Source organism: Eleutherodactylus coqui, chromosome 2 (assembly GCF_035609145.1).
Source record: "Eleutherodactylus coqui strain aEleCoq1 chromosome 2, aEleCoq1.hap1, whole genome shotgun sequence".
Lineage (NCBI taxonomy): Eukaryota > Metazoa > Chordata > Amphibia > Anura > Eleutherodactylidae > Eleutherodactylus > Eleutherodactylus coqui.
Window position 1 is genome coordinate 131,097,336 of NC_089838.1, and position 23,438 is coordinate 131,120,773.

The 23,438-nt window shown below is 44.2% G+C and overlaps 1 protein-coding gene across 1 annotated transcript in view; it reads right to left on the reverse strand.

Annotated features, from left to right (window-relative positions):
* CEP83 (centrosomal protein 83) overlaps positions 1-21,895 on the reverse strand; it is a 35,534-nt gene extending 13,639 nt beyond the window's left edge. The window contains exons 1-10 of the mRNA XM_066591530.1: positions 21,775-21,895; positions 11,452-11,718; positions 11,096-11,246; positions 8,340-8,432; positions 5,190-5,321; positions 4,744-4,995; positions 3,031-3,162; positions 1,706-1,820; positions 1,139-1,283; positions 898-1,047 (exon numbers count right to left, since the gene is read on the reverse strand). Of these exons, the coding sequence (XP_066447627.1) occupies positions 898-1,047; positions 1,139-1,283; positions 1,706-1,820; positions 3,031-3,162; positions 4,744-4,995; positions 5,190-5,321; positions 8,340-8,432; positions 11,096-11,246; positions 11,452-11,603 (1,322 nt within the window). The 5' untranslated portion in view covers positions 11,604-11,718; positions 21,775-21,895. The remainder of the gene's footprint in view (positions 1-897; positions 1,048-1,138; positions 1,284-1,705; positions 1,821-3,030; positions 3,163-4,743; positions 4,996-5,189; positions 5,322-8,339; positions 8,433-11,095; positions 11,247-11,451; positions 11,719-21,774) is intronic.
* Between the last annotated feature and the right edge of the window lie 1,543 nt (positions 21,896-23,438).

Here is a 23,438-nt window from a genome sequence, read left to right on the forward strand (position 1 = left end):
TACTGACTGTAGTAAAGGAAGCTGGTGGGTCAGTGGGGAAACAGAACAGAAGAGAGGCATTGAGGCAGCACTAAAACAGAGGAAAAGAGGTGAACAATGGAGGCAGCACATAGTGAGAGATGTTGCAGAGGCACAGCACTAAGAAGTTCTCTAAAAGACTATATCTTGCATGCTTGTAATACTTTTAGGAAAGTTGATTTCTTTTCTTTAACTTTAAGTCAATTAAATTTCCCTTCGATGAGCTTGTGCTGAAATGCATAATCAGCTATCCCTGCACTCATAGCACTGCCTAAGCTGTGATCTGGTGAAACTGTACATGTGACAGATTTGTCACAGAAGGTCTGGCTGAAAAGTCAATTCTATACATCTGAATTAATTGTTTGGATTTCTGCCAGCCCTATTCAGTTACTAGAATTTGTTGCATATGAATATACTTTATTGTGTCAGTAGAATATGCCATAGCTTTATCATTGTGGATCAGGGTTCCTCAAGTTTACTCCCCAGCACAGAGATGCTCCAGGGCACACACTGTGCTGGGTACTGCAACACATCTATTTAAGTGAAAAGTGGGTAGACTGGGTTTTTGTTGTACAGCGAAATACTGTGAAAGAACTGCAGCACTCTGATTCATTCCAAGCCTTTGTAACAAAAAATAAATAAAAAATACAAACAATATATAATTCAAACTGCAGGTCTAGTTCTAGCTAAACGGTAATCTGGGAACAGGAAAAAAATAAAAATAAAGTGTAAAACATGTAAAATTCCTTCCATTTTGTTCTTTGGCTAGCCGTACCAAGAGCAAGTCCAGATGTTTTTCAAACCAGTGTCTTTTCCTACTGAGCGCCAGATTCACAAAATAGTCGATAACACACGTGCATCACATTAAAGTCACCTAACCTTAAACTCAAAAGTTCTCTTCTAGCAGATTCTTCTGCCAACTGTGCAATCCGCAGTTTTTCTTCCAGTTGACTGATTTCAGAGTGTTTATGATGCTCTTGCTCCTCTTTATAAGTTTCTAGTTCAGCTATTCTGTTTTCCAGTTCAAGCCTAATATAGGAAAGATGATAACCAGTGTAAATAAAAAGGCCATAGAACAAGTAAGGTGCAGTAAAGAAAACTCAAAATATTTACAGCTCACCTTTCATCTTGTAGTGTGGCAATTTGTTGAAATCCTGCTTCTTTAGCTGCCTGAACTTTCCGTATTAATTCCCGTTCCTTTTCAGCCAGTAACTCTCTCTGGTGTTCCATTGAGGTCTTAAGGATTTCATTTTCAGTCTCTAGTGCTAAAGATTCAAAACGTAATGCAATTCATAATGCTTTTAAAGCAACTTAAACCATATACAAATACTTCAGTGATGAATATAGACACAATCAAAACTAAAATGGATTAAATATTGGATGGAGACCTTTCAGAGATAATCATTCAAAATGACAGGGTCTTCTACAGTGATAGTCCACAGTAAGAAAGAGCTGAAAAGTCATCATAGAAAAACCTAGTATTGTCAAGTTTGTGTAGAGTATCACATTCACCACTGATGCCACATCGGGGCCATCAGACTACAGGAGCTGTTCACACTTGGACACAAATTACGAAAAAGAATTGCACAATAAATGAGCAATCGTACAATAAGAAATTAGGAATAGCAAGAGATATAGATATATATATATATATATATAGATATAAAAATAAAAGAGGTTTTATTACCATCCAGTTGACCTTGAATCCGGCCTTTCTCTTTTTCAGCATCATTCTTTGTTCTGGCAGCTTCTAATTTTATATTATCAATTTCAATTTTCTGGGAATGTTTCAGCTCGTCAATCTAATATTTAAAAAAAATATTAAAAGCTGAGGATTAGTATGACATCAGAGTAAGGGCTGGAAAACCATCAAGGGCAGTGCAAATGATTTTGAGCCGTATCACATTCCAGAAGTTTAAAACTGATTGTGAAAGACACATCCCGGGGACTGGATGGTCCAATTACATAGGCAACCATGTGATGCCAAAAGACTCTCCAGCAAAAGAGCTTTAGAAGAGAGGCTTCTGGTGTCATCCAGTTACCTAGGTTTCAGGAAGGAAGCACACCTTACCCCATCACTAGAAGTACGCCTTAAGGCCCATTTAGACACAACGATTATCGCTCAAAAGCTATCTTTTGAGCGATAATCGTTATGTCTAAATGCGCTGCCATTGTGCACTGTTCATTCATCACCGATTTCTAGCAAGCTAGAAATCACCGATGAGCGTTATCAGTGCCGCACGCTGATTTTCTCAGCAGGCGGCGCTGATAGCTTTCCTTCAGCTAGTATCCCGCTTGGACTTCTCATATACAAAACAGCTGCTGTTCTTGGAGTTATCAGGGGTGTCCCACTCCAACTGCATTTAACTTTTTAAGTAGCTAATTAGCTACTTAAGCGTTATGTAAAGATGATCGCTCAAAACTGTCACTCAAACTGTGGTTTGAGCGATTTTTAAGCAATCATCTTTCAGTGTAAATGCAACTTAAAGCATATTTTCAGTGTGAAAGTGGTGTTAGAAAACAATTTTATACTTGAATGGGTTTTCCAGCCTATTTTTATCCTAAGGAGAGGTCATCAATAGTCGATTGGCTGGGGATGCGGACCCCAGCCGATCAATTATTAATGACCTATTTTAAAGATAGGTAATCAAATAAAAATTGCATGGAAAACCCTTTTGAATGCATACAATCACCTTTGAATACCACTTCACTGTCAAGGACCGATGTAATACTTGTCTACTATGATTTTTTAACGATTGTCTTGACTACACCAAGACTGGGATCAGACTGTTTTCACTGTACGTTCAACTTTTCTATCCCAGGGTTCATTTTGAACAGCCCGAAAATGGTACATAGATAGAACCAAGAACAAAACCATTGATGCGGATTGTGTTAGCCTCTGTCTTTTTTGGCATAGTTGACCATGCTGTTGTGTTCTCCAGAAAGAGAAAAGAAACTAAAGAAATAGAAACCAAGTGAAATAGCTAATTGTACACCACACAGAATACTTACTTTGCTAGTGAGAGAGTGAACATCTCTCTCAGCTTTGTGCAGCTTCTTATTTAGGGTGTCATTTTGTTCGGTGACTGTCTGAAGCTCAGTGTCCAAACGTTCATGCTGCAGTTTTAGAGACTGTTTCTCAGCCTGTAGAAGGCAAAAGGACAAAATGAAATACACAAAAACGTAGGTTTCTCAAGAGCATCTTATCCCTTTTGCTATGGACAGTCCTCTGAGACACTGTACACCGCTTTTGTCTACTAGCTGACCTGGTGCAGTATGACAGAATAACTACATGCCTGCAATAATTAATATTACTCTGTAACCAGATTTTTTGTACTTGAGGTAAATATTTATATGGTTAGTTATGTTATGTGAACAGGAAAACCATTTGCATTAAGGTGTAGGTATACCCCAAGAACATGCTACATGTTCTAAAAGTGAAATTCCACCTTTGGACTCACCTTAGCTGAAGCAGACAACCTTTTCCATGTGTGGATTAGAGGCATTATGGATGTTCTCCTGAGAATCCATCACATTAGCTACGGCTCTCCACTTTGGAGAACATACCTTCTCTGCATAGATTTCAGCAAGTGCTTTGTAACCCTTTCCCACTCCAGGACGTATATTTACATCCTGCAGTGTTGGGGTACGTATGAAGAGAGATCGCAGGGCGACCTCTCTTCATGCAGCGCGGGCGTCAGCTGCTTTTTACCACTGATAGCTGCTATTAACCCTTTAAATGCCGCTGTCAATTCTGACAGCGGCATTTAAATTCCCGAATGATGTACGGGGTTTCCGTACAGCAGCTTCCCATGTGGTGTGATCGCAGGGAGTCCTACGGCTGTCATGGCAGCCGGGGGCCTTCTGAAAGGCCACAGGGCTGTCTTGGCAGACTGCCTATCAAGCCATCAAAAAGTAAAAATAAGCTCAATAAAGTTTTATTATTTGTAAAAAAACAAAAAAGAACAAAATGTAATAAAAGTTGAACTCACCCCCCTTTTGCCATATCTATAATAAAATTATCTAAGTAATAAAACAAAAATACATATTTGAGATTGTCGCATGCATAAAAGTCCGATCTATCAAAGTAGTGCATTATTTATCCCACACTGTGAATGTTGTCCGAAAAAATAAATAAAGAACGTCAGAAATGCACTTTTTCGGTCACCCAGTCTCCCAGAAAAAGTGCAATATAAAAAGGTCATCATATGTATTCCAACTACGTCGGCGGAAAAATAAAAAAATTATTGCGCACAGGAGATGGTAGCAGAAAATAATTAAAAAAAAAATGAAATGTCTTTGAAAAAAAAAAAAAACAAAAAAAAAAAACACACACACAAAAGTTTGCTATCGTAGTAATCGTACTGACCCATATAATAAAGCTAGAATTTCATTTTTGTTGCAGTTTGTGTGCCATAGAAACAAGACGCACTGAAAGATGGCGGAATATCGTTTTATTATTTTCATTTTACTCCACTTAGAATTTTTTAAAAGTTTTTCAGTACATTTTCTGGTACATTAAATAGCACCATTGAAAAATACAACTCGTCCCGCGAGAAAAAAAAGCCCTCATACAGTGATGTCGATGGATAAATAAAGGAGTTACGAATTTTTCAAAGGGGGGGGGGGGGTGGAAGAAAAATCAAAAGGGCCGCGTCATTAAGGGGGTTAAGGCTTAATTTCTACTGCAGCATCTGTAAATACGGTACAGAAAATTATTCGTACCTCAAGAGATCGGAGAGTGGCTTGAGTGTCAGTCATCTGTCGAACTTGTATCCTCTGGACATTTTCTGCTTGTGCACCATAATGTTCCCTCTCTGCTCGCAGCTCTGTCACTTCAGCTTTCAGATCCTTCACTTTTTGGCACAATAAAACCTTCTCCCCCAACAGAGCCTCTAAATGTCTGTCATCTCTTGAGGAATCAATACTTATTAACTGACTACGAAGCTCTTCTTTATCCTTTTCCAGCTGTGCAGCCTACAACAGTGAAACCATCAACAAAAAGGGATTAAAATCAGCAGACATAAATATTTCAGTATATTATCAGGGTTTTTGTTTTTTTTTAAATAAAGGAATCAAAAGGGTGCGAGTCAGAAGGTAGCATGCCAATAGCGTAATGGTAAGATTAACACATCCTTAACACCAACTGGACATAGGAAAATAAATATTACCTGAGCTTCAAATCTGATCTTCTGGTCTTCCAACAGTCGATATTGTTCTTCCCTCTGGTGTTCAAGCTGAGATATGAGGATGCCGTTCTCATATCGAAGTTTGTTGAAGTCTCCTCTGTATTTTTCAACTTCCTGCAAATATTAATGGAAGCGATCATCAGAAAATTACCCCTTATTTAAATCCAATTTTTTTTTAAATTTTGGTGACTGTTTTTTCCCCCATGTTTCCATAGAACCTAATGTTCATTGAATTTTATGGAAGAGTGTTCTAAGCATGCTCTGTGATCTGTGCAGGGGTCATTGTCCAGGGAAGGGGAGGAGGTGAGCTGTGACCATCACCTATTGCAAACGTTGGATCCTATGTTATTGACATATACCAGTGTTACCTTTCATTGTAATCCTGCCTGTGAAGATAATAAGAGGACTACAGAACAAAAACAGGAAGTCTCAGCCTATCAGGTTCCACCAAAGGAAAAATTGCAAGATATTGGAATTTTTTTAAATATAGAGAGTGACATGGAATATTGCGAAAGAAATATTTAACATAAAAAGGATTTAAACAATAAATTATTTTCTTTCTCCCTTTAAAACCAGAATTGTTAAAAATAGTAAAAAGGATTCCTGTACCTGCAACTTGCAAATATAAGTTCTGTCGCATAGGACTTACATGGGCGCAGGAGGTCAAAACTGCGTCAGCCAGCAGTAATGTTAAGATGTTGGAGCTATTAAAAAAAATAAAAACCTTATCTTTGACTTTACTGCTCCACTGCTGTAATATGCAATACAGTCTGCCATCTGCTGGTGAAAGGTGAATATGCTCCATGCACTGTTCACTAGAAGGTGGTTGGCAACATTAGATATACCGGTAGCAGCGATTTCCAACCGCAACACTCAGCTGCCCACAGGCAGATACATTGTTGGCTCGTCCAAAAAGAAATCATTCATTATTGTTTAGTCTTTCACATTCAGTGTAAGCCGGCCTTATGCTTGTACAGGTGTAGAAAGGTGACGGGAAAAGTACTGGAGGAAGGGTATGTTTAATCCAGGTGCCCAAGCTGGGTGAAATGAAAAATCCAGGAGAGATGGTTTGTTCAGCAAAAACTTAATGATTTAGACCCAACGATTCTCGCTCAAAGGAAAAAAAAAACGCTCAAAGCCGTCTTTTGAGCGATAATCGTTGTGTAACTTCACTGACATCGTGCAGTTTTCGTTTACTAATCGCTCATCGTTGTCCCTTAGCATGCTGAAAGAGAATAATCAGCCTCATCAGGAATTCATAGCAGGATATAGCTGATACTATTGTTTCAGCTGTATCCCGCTCCCTGAACACAGCCAGGGTATGAAGAACACAGCGCTCCAGCTGTGTTCTGCATACTCTGCACGGAGCGCACAGCTATATAATCCCATTGACATTCGCGGTAAAAAAGAAAAACGCAGCGATATCACGTGAAAAAAATACACGCAAGAAAAATGCAAGTGTGCAAGAATCGTTACTAAAAAGACTATCTGTTCTACAGAGCGCATAATTGTCTCATACCCCGCTTTGTCTCATACCCCAAAGGCTTTGTGGCTCGGTGTGTTTCTGTAAAGACTCATGAATTGTGTATCTAATGTAAGCGGAAGTTTAGCAGTTCTGACCATTATGTACATCATCTCAGGGCTCCTTCACACGGGCTTTTGTTGTATTAGTATTTTGCGAGCCAAAACCTGGGGTGGAACTTAGATTTGCATTTTTTCCGTATTTTGGACCGGCTTTTGGTTTTGGCTTGCAAAACAATGAGGGCTCCTTCACACGGGCTTTTTTTGTATCAGGGCTCAGTCACACGGGCGCATCCGGACGCCGATGCGCCCGTGTTCCTGCAGGACAACTCTCCGCACCGCCGGAAGAAAGAACACATGACTGGCTCCATTGCCGGTCATGTGTTCTTTCTTCCGGTGGTGCGGAGAGTCGTCCGCACTTGCAGTGCGGCAGTCTTCTTCGTGCAGTAACACGGGCGCATCGGCGTGTGACTGAGCCCTGATACAAAAAAAAGCCAGTGTGAAGGACCCCTTACATTTTTAATAGTAAGACTAATACAAAAAGGTTAATGGTAGCATTAACAGGTGAATGGCATAATTTTTGAGTACATATAATGTATTGCATAAGTTTTAATAATTTTTTCTTTAGGGGAATTGGAGGGGGGAAAAAAATGAAATTTTGCCATTCGTTTTTTGTGGGATGAACTCTATTCTTCGCTTATCCAAGTTTTGGGGACGTATAACATTTTGATTGCTTTTTATTCCATTTGCTTCTAGATGCAAGATTAATAAAATCTGCAATTCTGTGCAGTATAAATGATGTGTTAAATTAGGCCAGTACTATTACACCAATACCAAATTTATATAGTTTTTTGTTTTGTTTTTTTTTACTTCCAACTTTTTCCCTTTTTAAAGAAAAAAAAATATATGTTTTGTTTATTGCTGCATTGAAAGATTCCTAACATTTTTTAGGGTTTTTTTTGCGAGTTGTACTTTTTAATTGTACTATTTGTTGATCCATGCAACGTTTTGATCACTATTTCTCTTTTTTTGTAAGGCAAGATAGGCAAAACTAACTATTTTCACCATTTTTTTCCATGATGTGTACTTATTGGGTTAAATTGGGTTAAAATAAACATTTTTATTTTTATTAATTTTTTTATTTTTATTTTTTAGACTTTTAACTTTCTATTTTTGTCCCAAGTCCACCAGTGGACTCGATTATCAGCATCTATCATCATTCTTCTAATACACTAACAGTATAGTAGTGCATTAAAAAGCCCATGAAGTCAGCCAGAGGCTCAGCCCCATAGGCCATCGTGGCTGGCAGACCCGGAGCCTATGTTCAAGCCTTCAATGGCCACAGTAACCCATCGGGACCCCGTGAGCACCTCGCGGGGGTCCGATAGGTGACAGAGAGAGCCCCCCAGCCTTCCAATGACAGTGCTGCGAATTACAGCCCCCTAACGGCTGCTGTCAAAAGATGTATGAGCGGTCGCTAAGCAGTTAAAATCACGGGAAACAAAACTAGAAAAAGAAAAAAAACATAGCAGAGCAATGACCATGAAGAGATCTGAAAGAAAACAAGCATTAAAAAACAATACAAAAAATGAACAGCACATGTGGACATACGTCATTGAGCTTTCTAATATGTTCCCGCATCGGAGCTTCTACTTCTTGCTGTACTTGAAGTTTCAGGAGCTCCAGTCTCTGAGGTGACAGCACCTACAAATGACACAAGTGTTGTGACCGAGTTAATTACCGGAAACATCAATGACTTCTATATGCAAGTGCAGAGAAATGACAAGATTGATGATACACAAATCTGTACATCTACTGGGGCAGTATGAAAACTTGCTAGTTTGTGGCGCAAATTGTGCAAGTAAACCATCCTACATGCTTTCTACCACATTTATTGTGAATTTTAAACAGTTTTACATGCTTTTTTGGCAAGCCCAAAAATGGGTGCGGCCTACATGCAACCTTGTATGCGCTATAATTTAGGTGTAAAAGCCGTCATAAAACTAAGCCAACTAACATATGGCATAAAATTAGACTAGAAAGCCTAAGGCTGTGTTCACATGGCCGATTGCAATTTTTGTCTGTAAAAAAGGTCCTTTTTTTCCCCCCCATGCTTTTTGCATTCGATTTTCATGTGCATTAAAAGAATTTACAGGCATTGAGATTTTTTTTTTCTGTTCCACATGATTCCAGGTGTTAAATAACAAACTGTACTTGCATCATGTGAGTGCAATCTGTTTTTTTTTTTTTAAGTGTACCCATTGACCTGAATGGACTATGTATGTCTGCGTGTGTGTCTACCCCACTTCTCTGAACTCCACCTTCCATGTGACTATCCCCATTAAAATCAATGTGTTTTATTTCCATACAATTTCGGTCTGATCTTAGTTTGTCTGGAAAAAAAAGGGAAAAATTTGCCTGTGTGAATGAATAGAGCCATTACATGCGCCAAATTAATCATTCAGCATGAGCCACTGGTGAATCTGATGTATTTTAAAGGGGTTGTCCCGCGCAAGCAAGCGGTGTTAAGCACTTCTGTATGGCCATATTAATGCACTTTGTAATATACATCGTGCATTAAATATTGGCCATACAGAAGTTATACACTTACCCCCTCCGGTGTTGGTGTCCCCGTCTCCATGGCGCCGACCGAAGCCTTCTTCTCCCTCCGATTAGACGCGCTTGCGCAGTCTCCTCTTCTGTTCTGTTGAATGGGGCCGCTCCGGCTGGCTCGCGCCGCACAGGTCTTCTGCGGAGGGAGAAGAAGGCTTCGGTCGGCACCATGGAGATGGGGACGCCAACACCGGAGGGGGTAAGTGTATAACTTCTGTATGGCCAATATTTAATGCACAATGTATATTACAAAGTGCATTAATATGGCCATACAGAAGTGCTGAACACCAGTTGCTTGCGCGGGACAACCCCTTTAAGGCCACGTTTACACTGTCTAACTACTGAACAGGCAAGTCTGCCTAACTGTATTTTACCGTAACCACCAGCTACTGTTTGCTATAAAAGGAGCAGTTTTCTATGGGAAACATTGTTATTCTAAACAGATCATGTTTTTTTAACACCAATATCTCCTTCACAGATGCTATTAAAAAGAAAAAAAAATCCTCGATCCCTGGCACATTTAGTTGCTCTGAAAGTCAAACAACGTCATAATATAAGTGGTCTCAGAGGACCCAAGTAGCACCAGGTGGATGCAAATAAAGAGTTACATGTTTAATAAAGTCCAATGGGACAAGTATATGAAACCTTACAGCATTATGGCGCTTACAGCTCGTAGTTAAAATGGCACTAAAAAGAAAAAAAAAAAAGCAGAAGTTCTGACAGAAAGGAGCGCTGAAAGAATGCAGCTGACAGTTAGGAGTTTGGTGTATTCATGAGGAGCGCGCTCCTAGCATGCAGGATGGCGTTTTACACATATGCAGCAAAGTTTAAACTTTAGCAAGATAACTTTTTGCAGAAAGTTATCTTAAAGCCATTGTTATTTTATCTCAAGACAACAAATGGCACTGAAAAGCTATTAAAAGGGCAAATAAAGCATTACGATAACTTTGTGTTGCAGTTTAAGTGGCAACTTTGCTGCATCTGTACACAGCAGCCTGTCAATCACCATCCTGTGTGTTAGAGAAGAGAATTCTCCCCACAGATACATACTGAACTAAAAACTAGAAGTATGCTGTATTCCCTCAGTGCCCCATTTAACCAAATGACAGAATTTTTTTTGTGCACAGTAATATGTTGCCCTTACATAGGGCAGTAAATTCAGCTGACAAATCCACTTTAGGGTCTCACTCACATGGTGGAATTTTGGGGCAGATTTGGATTTTCCATTACAAAATCAGCAGTGAAAACTGCATCATTTTAGCATTTTGTTGAATGCAATGAAAAGCCATTGCAGAAGAAAAAGCAAAAACACGTGCCACCTCTCACTGTGGTTCCTGCATTGGGCTGATGCACATGGATTTCCCCCAATGACAGGGGCTAAGTTGACATATGGATCCTCATCATAAGCCACAGTAGAACTCTGAGACTCAGTCTCTAAATTCTGCCTTGGATTAAATGGTCAGATCCAAATCAGAAAAATCCAATATGGATCTGATAGTTTAAAGCCCATGTGAACAAGGCATAAGCCGTGGTTTTAAGAAGCATCCAACATTTCAGGGCAACAGAACAGTAGCACTGTATAACTGATGCACACATTTAAAAAATGGATGTTAAAAATGTAACGCTATTTTTCCCAGTTCCATGTCTTGTTTTCTGTTGAGGATGAAGTGAATAATGAGCCACAGAATGTAGGTTACCGGTCATGTGAATGATCGAATGCCTTATGAGGAATAAAGAGATGCAAACGGCCTTACTTGTAGCTTCAGCTCTTCCGCTTCTCTTGTCTTATCCAGAAGTTCCCCTCGTAGTTCAGTAAGTAAGAGTTGAAATTTCTCCTGTATGTTCTGCTTCTCCGCGGACAGCTGTTTACATTCATTCTGAGACCTCATGAAGTCTGCGTGCATCCTGCAAAAGAATGAATATTCCCAAGGTGCCGTCCAACATGACAATAGGTGAATGAAAATTATAAAGAAAACCATAACAAAACAAAAAAAAAACACAACACATGGAAATCTCCTCTATACCAGCTGCATGCTTTAATATGCCCTTTAGACCACAGTGTAGCCCTCATCTGCACAGGGTTATCACAGTAAGTGCTGCTGGGATTTACCTGGAATGCTCCGTTTTCAGGGTTTCATAGTTGGTTCTGTGATTTTCACATCTCATCTTTTCACTAATTAAAAGTTTATGCAGCTCCGTGTCTGTCATATGGGCACTAGTGCTGCCAGTCAGCTGGGGTGGCAACACGGGAATAGATTCCATCTTGTCAGCTGCAGAAGTGCCCGCTGCGGTGTAAGATGCCACAGAACAAGCGGGAGGCAGCTGCGGACTTACTCTCTCTTACATCATCTCCCATAGGAGTTAATTACATCTGTACCTAGAAGGTAAAGGGAGGGGGAGAAACAGAACGCAGGGACGGATTATTAGAAGAATCGCATCATTTAATACAATATTACATTAATCATGCACTTAACCCTTTCAAGACCATGTAAGGTTTTCCAATATGGGGAATAATGTAATCCAATTGCTGTTGTATTGTATTTTTTGGAAATCTGCCTATACAATTAATCCAGCAGGCTCGCCATTAACCTTGCCTAATAAAAAGAACAAAAGTGATTGCGCAACTATTTCGCAATTGCTTTTACACATGGTGCCCTGACTGAACACTATGAGGGCGACTACCCACTACAGTTCTTTTTTACTGCGAAATTCGCAGTGTTATTTTTTCTCCAGGGGTCTATGGGTTTATGTAACATTTAGGGTATGCTTCCACGTGGCGTAAACACTGCGGATCATCCACTACTAAGTTGTAATTAATGAACTGTGTTTTTTCAGGTCATTGGTTAGACAAAATAAAAGAATCAAAATTAGGCCTCATGTCCACGGGGAAAATCAGATCCGCTGCAGATTCTACATGTAGAATCTGCAGCGGGTCCCTCCTGCCCCGCGGACATGAGCGCTGAAAATAGAAATTTAAAAGCATTTACCTTTCCGTAGCGGGCGGCGAAGGTCAGCTGTTCCTCACGGCCGGCTCTTCATTTTCGGCCGGCGGATGAATTCCTGACGCCGGCGGCACGTTGCCGGCACGTCGTCGACGTGCCGCGCGCATGCGCCGGGCACATCCGCCGAGCCGAAGCAAGGGAGATGCGGCCGTGAGGAAGAGCAGAGCTTCGCGGTCCGCTGCGGGTGAGTAAATGCTTTTAATTCCTATTTTAGGTCTCCCGCGGATCCGGACGGCTTCCATAGGCTTCAATAGAAGCCCGCGGGAGCCGTCCCCGCGGGAGACCCGCATGAAAATGGAGCATGGTCCAGATTTTTTCATGCTCCATTTTTTTTTAAATCACTTTTATTGACGATCCGCGGGTATTTATCTACCCGCGGGTGGTCAATGCATCCCTATGGGGTGCGGATCCGCGCGCGGGAGATCCGCTGCGGATTTTAAATCACATTTTGCCCGTGGACATGAGTCCTTAGAGATGAGCGAGCACCAAAATGCTCGGGTGCTCGTTACTCGAGACGAACTTTTCGCGATGCTCAAGGGTTCGTTTCGAGTAACGAACCCCATTGAAGTCAATGGGCGACTCGAGCATTTTTGTATATCGCCGATGCTCCGCTAAGGTTTTCATTTGTGAAAATCTGGGCAATTCAAGAAAGTGATGGGAACGACACAGCAACGGATAGGGCAGGCGAGGGGCTACATGTTGGGCTGCATCTCAAGTTCCCAGGTCCCACTATTAAGCCACAATAGTGGCAAGAGTGGCCCCCCCCTCCCAACAATTTTTACTTCTGAAAAGCCCTCATTAGCAAGGCATACCTTAGCTAAGCACCACACTACTTGCAACAAAGCACAATCACTGCCTGCATGACACTCTGCTGCCACTTCTCCTGGGTAACATGCTGCCCAACACCCCCCCCCCCCCGCACGACCCAGTGTCCACAGCGCACACCAAAGTGTCCCTGCGCAGCCTTCAGCTGCCCTCATGCCACACCACCCTCATGTCTATTTATAAGTGCGTCTGCCATGAGGAGGAACCGCAAGCACACACTGCACAGGGTTGGCACGGCCAGGCAGCGACCCTCTTTAAAAGGGGCGGGGTGATAGCCCATAATGCTGTACAGAAGCAATGAGAAATCCAATCCTGTACCACCTCCATCAGGAGCTGCACACGTGGGCATAGCAATGGGGAACCCATGTGCCACACACTATTCATTCTGTCAAGGTGTCTGCATGCCCCAGTCAGACCGGGGCTTTTTATAAATAGTCACAGGCAGGTACAACTCCGCAATGGGAATTCCGTGTGCACCCACAGCATGGGTGGCTCCCTGGAACCCACCGGCTGTACATAAATATATCCCATTGCAGTGCCCATCACAGCTGAGGTAACGTCCGATTAAATGCAGGTGCTCTTCGGCCCACACTGCATGCCCCAGTCTCACCGGGGTTTTTAATACATAGACACTGGCAGGTACAAATCCCTAATGTGAAGTCCCTGTGGACACACAGCATGGGTGGCTCCCTGGAACCCACCGGCAGTACATAAATAAATCCCATTGCATTGCCCATCGCAGCTGAGGTAACATCAGGTTTAATGCAGGTGGGCTTCGGCCCACACTGCATGCCCCAGTCTGACCGGGGTTTTTAATACATAGACACTGGCAGGTACAAATCCCTAATGTGAAGTCCCTGTGGACCCACAGCATGGGTGGCTCCCTGGAACCCACCGGCGGTACATAAATATATCCCATTGCAGTGCCCTGCACAGCTGAGGTAACGTCAGCTTTAATGCAGGTGGGCTAAAAATTAGTAGGATTACACTGTAGGCGAGGGCCCAAAAAATTGGTGTACCAACAGTACTTCAGAAAAATTGCCCATGCCCAACCAAGAGGGCGGGTGAATCCCATTAATCGCTTTGGTTGATGTGGCTTAATTTGTAACTAGGCCTGTAGGCGGCCCAGTTAAAATAAAAATTGGTTCAGGTGCAAGTTTCAACGCTTTATTGAATTGAGAATTGAAACGTATAAACATTGTTTACAAAAGTTATATGACTGAGCCTTGTGGGCCTAAGAAAAATTGCCCGTTCGGCGTGATTACGTGAGGTTTCAGGAGGAGGAGCAGGAGGAGGAGGAGGAATATAATACACAGATTGATGAAGCTAAAAGGTCCCCGTTTTTGATGGTGATAGAGAACGATGCTTCCATCCGCGGGTGCAGCCTACGTATTGTTTAGGGTGCAGCCTATGTATCACTGCTGTCTGCTGGTGGAGAAGAGAACTCTGGGGAAATCCAGGCTTTGTTCATCTTGATGAGTGTAAGCCTGTCGGCACTGTCGGTTGACAAGCGGCTACGCTTATCCGTGATGATTCCCCCAGCCGCACTAAACACACTCTCTGACAAGACGCTAGCCGCAGGACAAGCAAGCACCTCCAGGGCATACAGCGCGACTTCAGGCCACATGTCCAGCTTCGACACCCAGTAGTTGTAGGGGGCAGAGGCGTCACCGAGGACGGTCGTGCGATCGGCTACGTACTCCCTCACCATCCTTTTACAGTGCTCCCGCCGACTCAGCCTTGACTGGGGAGCGGTGACACAGTCTTGCTGGGGAGCCAGAAAGGAGAAGGAGAAGGAGGTGGAGGTGGAGGTGGATGGTTTAGTGGAGTACCGAGTAGCGCGGGTCCGCCGTCGCCATCATGTTTTTGAAAACCTCCGTTTCCACAAGCCTATACGGCAGCATCTCCAGGCTGATCAATTTGGCTATGTGCACGTTTAACGCTTGAGCGTGCGGGTGCGTGGCTGCGTACTTGCGCTCAAACACTTGCGCTAGCGACGGCTGGGCGGTGCGCTGAGAGACATTGGTGGATGGGGCCGAGGACAGCGGAGGTGAGGGTGTGGGTGCAGGCCGGGAGACGGTCGTGCCTGTGTCCTGAGAGGGGGGTTGGATCTCAGTGGCAGGTTGGGGCACAGGGGGGGCACAGGTGAACGGCCTTCGTCCCACCTTGTGGGGTGCTTGGCCATCATATGTCTGCGCATGCTGGTGGTGGTGAGGCTGGTGGTGGTGGCTCCACGGCTGATCTTGGAGCGACAAAGGTTGCACACCACAGTTCGTCGGTCGTCTGCACTCTCAGTGAAAAACTGCCAGACCTTTGAGCACCTCGGCCTCTGCAGGGTGGCATGGCGCGAGGGGGCGCTTTGGGAAACAGTTGGTGGATTATTCGGTCTGGCCCTGCCTCTACCCCTGGCCACCGCACTGCCTCTTCCAACCTGCCCTGCTGCTGCACTTGCCTCCCCCTCTGAAGACCTGTCCTAAGTAGGCTTAGCAAACCAGGTGAGGTCAGTCACCTCATCGTCCTGCTGCTCTTCCTCCGAATCCTCTGTGCGCTCCTCCCTCGGACTTACTGCAATTACTACTACCTGAGTGATAGACAACTGTGTCTCATAGTCGTTGTCCTCCTCACCCACTGAAAGCTCTTGAGACAGTTGCCGGAAGTGCCCAGCCTCATCCCCCGGACACTTTCCAAAGGTTGGGCATCGGTCACGACAAACTCCTCCAGTGGGAGAGGAACCATTGCTGTCCATTCTGGGCAGGGGCCCGAGAACAGTTCCTGGGAGTCTGCCTGCTCCTCAGAATGTGTCATTGTAATGGAGTAAGGAGGCTGGGAGGAAGGAGGAGCAGCAGCCAGAGGATTCAGAGTTGCAGCAGTGGACGGCGTAGAACTCTGGGTGGTCGATAGATTGCTGGATGCACTTTCTGCCATCCACGACAGGACCTGCTCACACTGCTCATTTTCTAATAAAGGTCTACCACGTGGACCCATTAATTGTGAGATTAATCTGGGGACGCCAGAAACGTGCCTCTCTCCTAATCCCGCAGCAGTCGGCTGCGATACACCTGGATCAGGAGCTCGGCCTGTGCCCACACCCTGACTTGGGCCTCCGCGTCCTCGCCCGCGTCCACGTCCTCTAGGCCTACCCCTACCCCTCAGCATGCTGTATTACCAGTAGTGCAGAAACAGAACGCTGTAATTAAATGTGCCGCTTATTGGCCTGTGGTTGGAGGCTGACTTCGCTTACGGAACGCACAACAGAGCCAGGAAAGAATTTTGCGCAAGCCTGTAGTGATACGTAGGTGCGTATGACTGAGCTAGTGGAATTCACAGCGCAGAAGCAGTCAAGTGTCCAAAGGCCACTAGTAGGCCTTAAGTATTTTGCTTCTATTTTTTTAAAGGCTGAGCTGAGACAGCAAACAGATACTGTAGGCAGCGTATATATATATACTGTTTCCCTCTGGACGGGATGACGGCGGTGATGTAACGGGGAATGCAGAGCCAGGAAGGAATTTTGCGCAAGCCTGCTGTAACACTTAGCTGCGTAATAATTAGGACTACTACCCCCATCAGAGACGCAGTACACTCAAGACGATCACAGGCAGCCCAAAGATAGTATTTTTCCCAAATTTGTTTGAAAAAGCCCACTGCCTATATAGACAGTATATCTCTTTCCCTGCCTCACCAGTACTGGCCCTATACTATGTACAAGGACTGCAGACTGAGGACGCAATGCTCTGCACGCCCGATATACAAAAAAAATAAAATAAAAATGTGCAACACTGCTCACAGCAGCCTCAACAGTGCTGCACACGGTCAGATGTGGCCCTAAGAAGGACCGTTGGGGTTCTTCAAGCCTAAAATAACTCCTAACGCTCTCCCTATAGCATCAGCAGCAGCACCGTCCCTGATCTCTGTCAGAATGCATCTGTGGCGAGTCGTGGGCGGGGCAGATTTAAATACTCGGGTGACACCTGATCTCCCCAGCCACTCACTGCAGGGGGAAGTTGTAATGCCTTCCCTGTCTTTCTATTGGCCAGAAAAGCACGCTAATGTCTCAGAGATGAAAGTGAAAGTAACTCGAACATCGCGTGGTGCTCATCTCTAGTAACGAGCATCTCGAACACGCTAATGCTCGAACGAGCATCAAGCTCGGACGAGTACGTTCGCTCATCTCTAATCAAAATCCTAAACAAAAATACATGTTTGGTATCGCTGCGTCCATTGGCAGACTGCCTATCAAGCCATCAAAAAGTAAAAATAAGCTCAATAAAGTTTTATCAATTGTAAAAAAAACAAGAACAAAATGTAATAAAAGTTGAACTCACCCCCCTTTTGCCATATCTATAATAAAATTATCTAAGTAATAAAACAAAAATACATATTTGAGATTGTCGCATCCATAAAAGTCCAATCTATCAGAGTAATGCATTATTTACCCCGCATGGTGAACGTTGTCGGAAAAAATAAAGAACGCCAGAAATGCACTTTTTTGGTCATTCTGTCTCCAAGAAAAAAAATGCAATAAAAAGTGATTAAAAGTCGTATGGATTCCAAAATAGTACTAATGGTGCATTCCATGGTAACGGACCGGACACGCAAATTTTTTCCCATTTTTAATTTTTTCAAATATATTTTTGTCTGAAACTTTAAAAATAGCTATAAGTAGTTAAACTATGCACTGTGACAAATATCTATATGTCATACCTATCTCCTAACTTTCTATCAACTCTTAGTAAATGACATGTGACTTTTAGTAACAGACAGGACATGCAAATGAATAGCAATTGCAGAATGCTTGTTTTTTCCAAAATTTCTGTTTTCCTAGTTAATATATAATCAAGACTCTTTCGCATTATTTACCGTATACTCCTAAAAGATTGTCTGTTTTGTACTTGTTCTGATCTCTTAATTATAAAACACCCCAATTTATTTTTTCATATGGTAACAGACAGGACGTGTTTGAATGTAAACTTACTAAAAATAAGAATAATCTTTTTTTTTAGAAGTTTTATTGCAGTAACAGGTAACTGCAATATATATGAACCTTATAAGAGTTAAATTAAGAACTTTTGTTGTAAATTATAATCACCATTAACTAACAGAACGATTAATTACACTTTCTTGGTAACAGACCGGACATCTAGTTGGTGGGCTATTGATTCTACTATAAATTACGTAATATAACAAATATAATAAGTTACATTACCTCACTGGCTTATTTTTGGTCACATGTGTTAGTTAAAAACCATCTATTCACTTCTAGACTGAAATGCAGACTGAATAAATCTTTCTCTTCAATCTGTCAAAACTCGTGGAAATGCGTGTAAACTTGCATGGTCAAGTCTGAGTGCAGTATTAGATATGATTTTGTTAGAAGAAACGTTTGAGAATAGTAAAATATACTCTCTAAGGGCTCCTTCCCACGGACGGATTTCCGCCGCGTAATAAGCGGCGGAAATCCGCTGCGTTGCCCGCAGCTATTAGGTTCTATTGAAATCTCCCGTCCTCACCCGCGGCATGCTCTATTTGCCGCGGGTGTACGCGCGGACGGCTTCCATTGCAGTCAATGGAAGCCGTCCGTTCACGCTATCTTCCGCTGTAGCACAGCGGAACATAGCGTGAAACCGCTTCCCCCGCCTACCGCCGGCGCGTCATATGACGTGGCCGGCCACGTCATGTGACACTGTGGGCGTGTCATATGATGCTGCAGCGCGTCACGTCGAAGCGTCATGCGGGACCTAGGACGCCGGATCCGCAGGTAAGTATGGGGTCTCTGGGGAGGCGCCATGACGGGCTCCGCCGCGGAGGCCGTCACGGCCGTGTGCAGCCGTCCTAAGAGTCATAAAAACATAAATCATCAAAAAATATTAACAAATATATTTAGATTTTTTTTCACAAATTCCCTTTTTAAAATGGAATGAGGCTAATGCAAACTACAGGACATCCCGCAAGAAATGAGCCCTTGCACAACTATTTGGATGAAAACATAAAAACGTTATTGCGTGCAGAAGATGGTGGCAGGAAATGTAAACAAAATTAAAGGTCTGAAAAAAAATAAAAGCAGTACAAAAAAAAACAAAAAAAGGACAAACTACATAAGTTTGGTATCGTAGTAATTGTACCGACCCACAGAATAAAGTTATCATGTCATTTTTGTTGCAGTTTGTGCGCCGTAGAAACAAGACGCACTGAAAGATGTCGGAATTACGTGTTTTTTTCCCCATTCTATTCCACGTAAAACTTTTTAATAGTTTTTCAGTATATTATATGGTACATTAAATAGCACCATTGAAAAATACAACTCGTCCTGCAAAAAACAAGCCCTCAGACAGCGACGTCGATGGATAAATAAAGGAGTTACGATTTTTTTAAATGAAAAAAAAATAAAAAATCACTAAGAGGTTATATAACTTGAAAATAAGACATGCTGCTATTATTCAGCAGGTTTTAATTTTACAGAAACATATCAATTACTTTCGTTTACGAAAATTTTCTAAAACGTTGTTGCACAGTGTAATCTCCACAATCTCCGCTTCTCGGGATGTGTTGGTCTGTGTACACATACATTATAGTGGGTTTACTCACCATTTGGCCAGAATGCCTTACTCGTCATGGGAGAGCAGAGGGGGGGGGGGGTATTCAGATACTGCCCTTCTGCTGATTGGACCACAGACTGCATGTGAAGTCGGGGCAAGGAAGTGCAGAACAGTGAACTACTGGCGGAATGCTTGGCTTCCTACATGCCCCTTGCATGAAAGTGTATTGCAAACAGCAGGGCAACAGAAAAATGGGGAAGAGCAGCTGAGAATCAGAACTTAGACACGAAACAGGATGCAAACAGCAGCAAATAAGAGGGTAAGGAGAACCTGGTGTATTTTAAAAAATGTGTTGGCTACATTCGCAAGTAGCATTAGGGCGAATGCACATGGCCGGGTCGGATCCCACAGCGGAATCTGATCTGGTGCCCGACCGGTGACCACTGCTTACCTATGTGCAGTGTTCTTTATCTGTAATGCGGATGTGCTGGCAGGCGCACATGTGCAGCACAGACTATGCTGCGCAAGTCGTTTCATTGACATCAATGGAAGCCATCTGCGCCGAAGTAGGACATGCTGCAATTTTCCCTCCGCGAGCAGAAAATCGCTATTGATTTCTGCTCGTGGACATGAAAAAGTGATTTGCAATAGCATGTTATGGGCAGTATTTGCTGTGGAATCCGGAAGCGGACACCCACTCCAGATTCCGCAATGCAAATCCACCCATGTGCAGGCGGCCTAAATGTTGCAGATTTTCCACAGCATTTAGGCCTCATGTCCACGGCCACGCACGAATTCTGAGTGTGGAATACTGCAGCGGATTCCGGCCATTCCCGCAGACATGAGGCAAAAAATACATTTTACCCACCTGTCCAGACGCGGTGTTGGTCTCCTCCGTTGTGGGCGAATGTTCTTTCTTCTGCATGCCACGCGCATGCGTCTTTTTTTCAAATCTCCTGCTTTCCTGTGGCACATCCGCAGCGTCAGCTGCAGCTATGCCATGGACCGGATGGCTTCCATTGACTTCAATGGAAGCCGTCCCTGCGGGATCCACAGAAAGAGGAAGCATGCTGCGTATCCACATGCAGGGAAAAAGGGGTGACCCACGCGGATTCCGCAATTCAATTACGCCGGTGGACATGAGGCCTTACAGTGACAGCCATGTTGATTAGATGTGGGTTTTTTTGCATCCACATGATGCAGAAACAAATCCACTGCGAATCCTAAGACCACCTGCAGACGGGCGGGTCGGATCCGGCAGCGAGGATTCTCGCCGCGGGACCCGACCCGAGCGCCTGCAGGGACCAGCGCGTACTCACCCGCGCCCGCCGGTTCTGGCTTTTGATGTGCCGGCTTGCCGGGCAGCCGGCACGCGCAGACCGGGGCCGGCAGCGGGTGAGTGACATTTCTGTGCGGGGCTCTGTGAGCCCCGCACAAGCAATAGAGCATGCCGCGATTTGTTTGCCACGCGATATTTCGCGTGGCCGTCTGCATAGGATTGCATTTGTTAACACAATCCTATGCAGGCTTCCAGCAGCGGAATTTCCGCTCGTGTGCAGGGGGCCTAAGTGAAATTGACATGTAGTACGGATTTGAAAACCGCAGCTGTCAAACGAGGGGGTGAAATCCTCATCAAAATCCACCTGTAACGCATGCGGATGATGATGCCGATCCAGTGCAGAACATCCCCCCCACAGGACTATACTCTGATACTTCTAGGGCTGCTATCCTGTTCCTTGTACATGTATGTAAGAAGCATTTCGGGTGCTCAGAAAAACTGCTCTAGGTGCCATGATTTTAGTAAATCTGACCATGATCTTGGGATATTGCCGTTATTCTGCCATGATGCCGAGCTCCACTAACTGCTCAGACCCCGTACACACCGCAGGCGGGGACGGTATCACTACAGCAGCTGTAAAGACCTGTACTACACAGGTAATGCGCGTCCCGTTTCCATAGCAACTTCCCCCCCTTCATGCGGTAAGCCCTGCTCGTACAGAGGGCTGCGGGCACCCGGCGCCCAGCTGTCAGTATACCACATCCTCCCTTCCGTCCTTGTACACGTCCACTCACCGTCCTTGTCGCCCTGAGAGCAGCACAGGCGGAGGACGCTCGCTCATTCCTCAGCTACAAGCAGCTTACAAGTTAAACATTTTAAAAATGGCGCCGTAGCTCCTCCCTCCCGTCCTTCAAGGACTGGTTCTGGGAGGGAGGTGACGCCGGAGCGACATTGCTGACAGACCGAGTTAGTAGCCTATGCTGAAGGAAAGAAAGCTCCGCGCATGCTCAGTGCAGCATCTCGCGGCGGTGATAGAGCGGGAGGGCGCGCAGGGCGGGAAGCCAGGCGGGCAGCGCGGCGCAGCCTGATAACACTGCTGCCTGCAGCTAACAGGACAGCCACAACTACATGTCCACAGTAACATCACACCTAATTCATCACCATAAAGGGGCGCCCTGCTCCCGTGTCTACCTCACAGCAGCTGTGTGCAGGGACAGAGAAGAATCCCATATTATGGCGGGGTTCGCTGTCCCTATGATAAGCAGCTATGAGGTGGAAATCGGTTATTATTAAAGGGGGGTTCCAAGTTATTATAATATAGTTTGGGGCCCCCAATGCCCAAAATTCTGCATATGATGTGTGGAGACATAGAGCATGCTGCGATTTTTTTCTCCTGGATATGGATATGCAGGGTCCACACGCTGGTGTGAATGGAAGAATATGATTACATTGAATTTCATTGCCTCCATTCACCAGGCGTTTGCAGGGAAATATGCATGCGTAATATGCAGTGACAATACTCCCGTGTGAATGAGCCTTAATGCTCGGCCACACACACAAGGGTATCGCAGGAATGCCCCCACAACATTGTCACACTTCTGTGGTCTGTCCACCACCAGATTTATCAGTGCTAGAACATATCTGGGATGCCAGATTCAACAGCCTACAAATTTGCACGATCTAGAGGCTCAGTTACATATGTGGACTTATATGCTGCAGGATACCATGCAGAACCAGTATGCCTCCATGCCCGCCCATATCACATATGGTATCCAAGCTAGAGGCGGTACAACAGGGTACTAGAGCCTCCATGCCTGCCTGTATCGTATCACATCTTGTATCCAAGGTAGAGCCAATACAACAGGTACTAAAGCCTCCATGCCCACCTGTATCACATCTTGTATCCAATCTATAGGCGGTACAACAAGGTACTAGAGCCTCCATGCCTGCCTGTATCACATCTTGTATCCAAGCTAGAGGCGGTACAACAGGGTACTAGAGCCTCCATGCCTGTCCGCATCACATCTTGTATCCAAGCTAGAGGTGGTACAACAGGCTACTAGAGCCTCCATGTCTGCCTGTATCACATCTTGTATCCAAGCTAGGGGTGGTACAACAGGCTACTAGAGCCTCCATGTCTGCCTGTATCACATCTTGTATCCAAGCTAGAGGAGGTACGACAGGGTACTAGAGCCTCCAAGCCCGCCTGTATCACATCTTATATCCAAGCTAGAGGCGGTACAACAGGGTACTAGAGCCTCCATGCCTGTCCGCATCACATCTTGTATCCAAGCTAGAGGTGGTACAACAGGCTACTAGAGCCTCCATGTCTGCCTGTATCACATCTTGTATCCAAGCTAGAGGAGGTACAACAGGGTACTAGAGCCTCCAAGCCCGCCTGTATCACATCTTATATCCAAGCTCGTGGCAGTACAACAGGGTAATAATAATCTTTATT